At 48.7% G+C, this 6,840-nt stretch overlaps 1 protein-coding gene across 1 annotated transcript in view; it reads right to left on the bottom strand.

Annotated features, from left to right (window-relative positions):
* Positions 1-343: 343 nt before the first annotated feature.
* LOC139376441 (galactokinase 2) overlaps positions 344-6,840 on the bottom strand; it is an 11,695-nt gene continuing 5,198 nt past the window's right edge. The window contains exons 8-10 of the mRNA XM_071119049.1: positions 4,388-4,598; positions 1,573-1,780; positions 344-1,155 (exon numbers count right to left, since the gene is read on the bottom strand). Coding sequence (XP_070975150.1) covers positions 948-1,155; positions 1,573-1,780; positions 4,388-4,598 — 627 coding nt within the window. The 3' untranslated portion in view covers positions 344-947. The remainder of the gene's footprint in view (positions 1,156-1,572; positions 1,781-4,387; positions 4,599-6,840) is intronic.

The following is a 6,840-nucleotide window of genomic DNA, read 5'->3' on the forward strand; positions in this document are numbered from 1 at the left end:
AATGCTGAAATTCAATACAATCATTTATCATTTGTTAAGATCTAATTTTTTAAAAATGTTAATGTTTATTTTTTTGCTTTTTAAGCGAAGAATGAATTTCGTCTTGAATGTGTTGGTGATGCATCGTTTAATTTTACATTTAGTTTCTACCGATAAAAACTGAAACACTGTCATTTTTATTTGTTAACGTCCGCTTCTTGAACTTGGAAATAACGTTTTTCCAACGACAGTGCGTTTTTTAAATATTTTATATATATATATATACAAATATACAGCTGTTCATATTGTGTTCGTTGTCTGTTTCCGTGGAGAAAATGCAAACGGAACAGACAGAGACAAAACGTAAACAAAAGCCTTTTTACTTCTTAATTCCTTCAAAACATACAACACAAACACACACAGCAATGGAAGGAATGGAGTACTGCACTGTGTGGAAAAGTATTGTACTTTATATAGATAGCACTGTCCCATTTCAACTGAAATCATTACACTCACTGAATAAAGAAAAGTCCCCTTTCTTGTAAAGAGGTTGATCTTGAATCATTAGTTTTAAAACTAGTTATAACTTGAGTTCCAAATTATAAAATGTCTACATTTTTCCCCCTATAAAATAGTGCCAGTCTTTTTGTGCTATCATGCCAACTTCTTGTCATGTTTGGCTTGAAAATTAAGCAATGAAGTTGGCAAGAGGACAAACAGATCTAGAATCAGGCTATAGAAGGAGACAACAGATCTGGGACCAGGCTACAGAAGGAGACAACAAATCTGGGAGCAGACTAGCTTTGATTATCATTGCCCTTGAAATTCCAGAATCATCAACTGTGTCATTTTGGCATGAGAATTAGTCATAGAGTCACGACTAAAATAATAGTATAAAAATACTGAAACGGTGAAACGGCAAGGAAGACATTTCACCTCAAAATTGTAAAGAGAAGCATTTTTTTATTTCAGTCTTCAAGGAAAATGGCCGCCCCTCCACCAGGCTTGGTGACAAACAGACTGTGTTTCTCTAGCTCGGCTCTGCGTGGGTCTGCCGTGTAGTACAACTCTCTGACGCTCTTTAGGAAAGACTCCACCTTGTCAGTGGGGACCATGGAGACAGCACAGCCCCCCCAGCCTGCTCCGGTCAGCCGGGATCCCACCGCACCAGACTGCCTGTGGCCAGAGGAAACATAATAAACATGGTGGAGAAAGCACGGTTCTAGGAACCTAAATCCTTCAATTACGATCTATCAATTAACAATGCAATCAAGCAAGGAAACTGCATCAACAGTTGCACCATCCATTTGTCAAACACACTAGTTACAAGGTAGCCGGCGAAATCTAGTATTTTAATGGACAGGTTTGAAATTAGATTTTTTTTTAAATCTCAAATGAGACTTAATCTCTCACGGACAGACAACGTAAATAAATATAGGCTATTTCACTGAATGACGGCGAGATTTTATTTCTGAGTTAACGGGAGTACGAGAGTAGAGCGAGAATAACCTGTAAATTGAAAGGTTTTAAACCCTTTTAATATAAAAATAAAAACTATAGTTAACATATAGAATGGAGTGGTTCTGGACTTACAGACATATCTCTACCAGCTGGTCCAGTTCTGGACAGCTGCACTCGTACAGGTCTCTGCAGCTGGCATGGCTCTGCTTCATCAGGTCTCCTAGACGCTGCACGGCGTTCGGGGCGGTGGGAGCTTCATCACACACGCTCTTGAACCGCAGGACCCGTGCCGCCTCGCCGTATACATGCCTGGCCCGCTGGTACAGCTTGAACTGGGCCACTGGGAGGAGAGGACAGGTATAGCAGGTCAAACCTGTTATTTACCTTTAATTATATGATAATGGAGGAGACAGGTCTCAAGGAGGGGCAGCGGGAAAGGCAGATGTGGAGAATTAACCTTTTTTGGAAATAACATATCCGAGCCTGGACACACAGTTTGGTTTGCATCAAAAAGGTGGAGGAGGACCTCCTCCCTGCTAGCCTACCAGTTATAATGTACTAGTTATACAGTAGTGACCTGCTAGCCTACCAGTTATAATGTACTAGTTATACAGTAGTGACCTGCTAGCCTACCAGTTATAATGTACTAGTTACAGAGTAGTGACCTGCTAGCCTACCATTTATAATGTACTAGTTATACCGTAGTGACCTGCTAGCCTACCAGTTATAATGCACTAGTTATACCGTAGTGACCTGCTAGCCTACCAGTTATAATGTACTAGTTATACAGTAGTGACCTGCTAGCCTACTAGTTATAATGTACTAGTTATACAGTAGTAGTGACCTGCTAGCCTACTAGTTATAATGTACTAGTTATACAGTAGTGACCTGCTAGCCTACTAGTTATAATGTACTAGTTATACAGTAGTGACCTGCTAGCCTACCAGTTATAATGTACTAGTTATACAGTAGTGACCTGCTAGCCTACCAGTTATAATGTACTAGTTACACAGTAGTGACCTGCTAGCCTACCAGTTACAATGTACTAGTTATACAGTAGTGACCTGCTAGCCTACCAGTTACAATGTACTAGTTATACAGTAGTGACCTGCTAGCCTACCAGTTATAATGTACTAGTTATACAGTAGTGACCTGCTAGCCTACCAGTTATAATGACCTAGTTATACAGTAGTGACCTGCTAGCCTACCAGTTATAATGTACTAGTTATACAGCAGTTACCTGCTAGCCTACCAGTTATAATGTACTAGTTACACAGTAGTGACCTGCTAGCCTACCAGTTATAATGTACTAGTTATACAGTAGTGACCTGCTAGCCTACCAGTTATAATGTACTAGTTATACAGTAGTGATCAAGGGTTGGAACCGGTTCAAGGAAATGAACAGAAAACCGGAACATAATGACTTTTTTCAAGGAATGAAATGGAACAGGGAACGAAAGTGATCTATACTGTTCCGGAACAGAACTGTTATTTTAAATGAATGGGAACTGGTTAACCGGTTATTTTATGTTGCAGACATTTCCTTCTGGTCCCACAAAAAAAACCTCAACAAAGCGCCTATGAAAGCCCTCACTCTGTCACTCAGGAACTTATTATTCCAGTGTCTGCATGTCAGATGAAAATCTTTACCTGTGTCTGTGCTTGTTTAGGCTACTGTAGCCCTTCCCCCCTCTGAACAGGCTACTGTAGCCCCTCCCCCCTCTGAAGAACAGGCTACTGTAGCCCCTCCCCCCTCTGAAGCACAGGCTACTGTAGCCCCTCCCCCCTCAGCTGTCAGAGCAGTGTACCTGTAGACACAGCCAATCTGTAAATAGCCCACCCAACTACCTCATCCCCATATAATTACTTACCCTCTTGCTCTTTTGCACACTAGTCTCTCTACTTGCACATCATCATCATCTGCACATCTATCACTACAGTGTTAATTCTAAATTGTAATTATTTTGCCTCTAGGGCCTATTTATTGCCTTATTTATTGCCAACAACTAGCTTGCCGGCTCCGTCCGCACTGATTGGTGTAAACAACTAGCTTGCCGGCTCCGTCCGCACTGATTGGTGTAAACAACTAGCTTGCCGGCTCCGTCCGCACTGATTGGTGTAAACAACTAGCTTGCCGGTTCCGTCCGCACTGATTGTTGTAAACAACTAGCTTGCCGGCTCCGTCCGCACTGATTGGTGTAAACAACTAGCTTGCCGGCTCCGTCCGCACTGATTGGTGTAAACAACTAGCTTGCCGGCTCCGTCCGCACTGATTGGTGTAAACAACTAGCTTGCCGGCTCCGTCCGCACTGATTGGTGTAAACAACTAGCTTGCCGGCTCCGTCCGCACTGATTGGTGTAAACAACTAGCTTGCCGGTTCCGTCCGCACTGATTGTTGTAAACAACTAGCTTGCCGGCTCCGTCCGCACTGATTGGTGTAAACAACTAGCTTGCCGGCTCCGTCCGCACTGATTGGTGTAAACAACTAGCTTGCCGGCTCCGTCCGCACTGATTGGTGTAAACAACTGGCTTGTCGGCTCCGTCCGCACTGATTGGTGTAAACAACTAGCTTGCCGGCTCCGTCCGCACTGATTGGTGTAAACAACTAGCTTGCCGGCTCCGTCCGCACTGATTGGTGTAAACAACTAGCTTGCCGGCTCCGTCCGCACTGATTGGTGTAAACAACTAGCTTGCCGGCTCCGTCCGCACTGATTGGTGTAAACAACTAGCTTGCCGGCTCCGTCCGCACTGATTGGTGTAAACAACTGTTGATTTCACAGGTTATAAAAAAGGGGAACGATATAAACAGCTACTTGTTTTTATGGTTCAAACCGGCTCAGAACTTTATATTGTTGGTCAGAACAGTAGAACGGAACAAAACTAAATTGTGGTTCTGTTCAGAATGAAACGATTGGAAAATAACTGGTAGTAATACCAGTGTCTTACCGTGCTGTGTGTTGGGGCTAAGGAGGTCTGTACAGAGCTGTTCTGTGGTGATTCCCAGGGCCTTGCAGACCTCCTCTCTGCTGTAGGGCTCAGGGTGCAGCACCTCAGCCACCAGCCGCAGCATCTCCTCCAGAGACGCCTCCAGCTCTGTCTGCACCTGGGACAGTTTCAGCAGCCGGCCCCACTCCAGCCCCCGAGCCTTCGCCAACATCTGAGGGGGACCATAGAGTTATTTAAAGCACACAGGAGACAGCTTCAGCAGCCGGCCTCACTCCAGGTCCCCTCGCTCTGGCCAGAATCTGATTGAGTTAAGAACACAGTTCAATTCATTCTGGGGCGGCAGGTAGCCTAGTGGTTAGAGTGGAGGGGCGGCAGGTAGCCTAGTGGTTAGAGTGGAGGGGCGGCAGGGTAGCCTAGTGGTTAGAGTGGAGGGGCGGCAGGTAGCCTAGTGGTTAGAGTGGAGGGGTGGTAGGGTAGCCTAGTGGTTAGAGTGAAGGGGTGGCAGGTAGCCTAGTGGTTAGAGTGGAGGGGCGGCAGGTAGCCTAGTGGTTAGAGTGGAGGGGCGGCAGGTAGCCTAGTGGTTAGAGTGGAGGGGTGGCAGGTAGCCTAGTGGTTAGAGTGGAGGGGTGGCAGGTAGTCTAGTGGTTAGAGTGGAGGGGCGGCAGGTAGCCTAGTGGTTAGAGTGGAGGGGTGGCAGGTAGTCTAGTGGTTAGAGTGGAGGGGCGGCAGGTAGTCTAGTGGTTAGAGTGGAGGGGTGGCAGGTAGTCTAGTGGTTAGAGTGGAGGGGCGGCAGGTAGCCTAGTGGTTAGAGTGGAGGGGCGGCAGGTAGCCTAGTGGTTAGAGTGGAGGGGCGGCAGGTAGCCTAGTGGTTAGAGTGGAGGGGCGGCAGGTAGCCTAGTGGTTAGAGTGGAGGGGTGGCAGGTAGCCTAGTGGTTAGAGAGGAGGGGCGGCAGGTAGTCTAGTGGTTAGAGAGGAGGGGCGGCAGGTAGTCTAGTGGTTAGAGTGGAGGGGCGGCAGGTAGCCTAGTGGTTAGAGTGGAAGGGGAGACAGGTAGCCTAGTGGTTAGAGTGGAGGGGCGGCAGGTAGCCTAGTGGTTAGAGTGGAGGGGCGGCAGGTAGCCTAGTGGTTAGGGTGGAGGGGCGGCAGGCAGCCTAGTGGTTAGAGTGGAGGGGCGGCAGGTATGCTAGTGGTTAGAGTGGAGGGGCGGCAGGTAGCCTAGTGGTTAGAGTGGAGGGGCGGCAGGTAGCCTAGTGGTTAGAGTGGAGGGGCGGCAGGTAGCCTAGTGGTTAGAGTGGAGGGGTGGCAGGTAGCCTAGTGGTTAGAGTGGAGGGGCGGCAGGTAGTCCAGTGGTTAGAGTGGAGGGGCGGCAGGTAGTCTAGTGGTTAGAGTGGAGGGACGGCAGGTAGCCTAGTGGTCAGAGTGGAGGGGCGGCAGGTAGTCTAGTGGTTAGAGTGTAGGGACGGCAGGTAGCCTAGTGGTTAGAGTGGAGGGGTGGCAGGTAGCCTAGTGGTTAGAGTGGAGGGGTGGCAGGTAGCCTAGTGGTTAGAGTGGAGGGGAGGCAGGTAGCCTAGTGGTTAGAGTGGAGGGGTGGCAGGTAGCCTAGTGGTTAGAGTGGAGGGGCGGCAGGTAGCCTAGTGGTTAGAGTGGAGGGGTGGCAGGTAGCCTAGTGGTTAGAGTGGAGGGGTGGCAGGTAGCCTAGTGGTTAGAGTGGAGGGGTGGCAGGAAGTCCAGTGGTTAGAGTGGAGGGGTGGCAGGTAGTCTAGTGGTTAGAGTGGAGGGACGGCAGGTAGCCTAGTGGTCAGAGTGGAGGGGCGGCAGGTAGTCTAGTGGTTAGAGTGTAGGGACGGCAGGTAGCCTAGTGGTTAGAGTGGAGGGGTGGCAGGTAGCCTAGTGGTTAGAGTGGAGGGGTGGCAGGTAGCCTAGTGGTTAGAGTGGAGGGGTGGCAGGTAGCCTAGTGGTTAGAGTGGAGGGGTGGCAGGTAGCCTAGTGGTTAGAGTGGAGGGGCGGCAGGTAGCCTAGTGGTTAGAGTGGAGGGGTGGCAGGTAGCCTAGTGGTTAGAGTGGAGGGGTGGCAGGTAGCCTAGTGGTTAGAGTGGAGGGGTGGCAGGAAGTCCAGTGGTTAGAGTGGAGGGGCGGCAGGTAGCCTAGTGGTTAGAGTGGAGGGGCGGCAGGTAGCCTAGTGGTTAGAGTGTAGGGGCGGCAGGTAGCCTAGTGGTTAGAATGGTGGGGCGGCAGGTAGCCTAGTGGTTAGAGTGGAGGGGCGGCAGGTAGCCTAGTGGTTAGAGTGGAGGGGCGGCAGGTAGCCTAGTGGTTAGAGCGTTGGACTAGTAACTGAAAGGTTGGTGGATCAAATCTCCGAGCTGACAAGGTAAAAATCTGTCGTTCTGCCCCTGAACAAGGCAGTTAACCCAATGTTCCTAGGCCGTCATTGTAAATAAGAATTAGTTCTTAACT

This window comes from Oncorhynchus clarkii, chromosome 2 (genome assembly GCF_045791955.1).
Source record: "Oncorhynchus clarkii lewisi isolate Uvic-CL-2024 chromosome 2, UVic_Ocla_1.0, whole genome shotgun sequence".
NCBI lineage: Eukaryota > Metazoa > Chordata > Actinopteri > Salmoniformes > Salmonidae > Oncorhynchus > Oncorhynchus clarkii.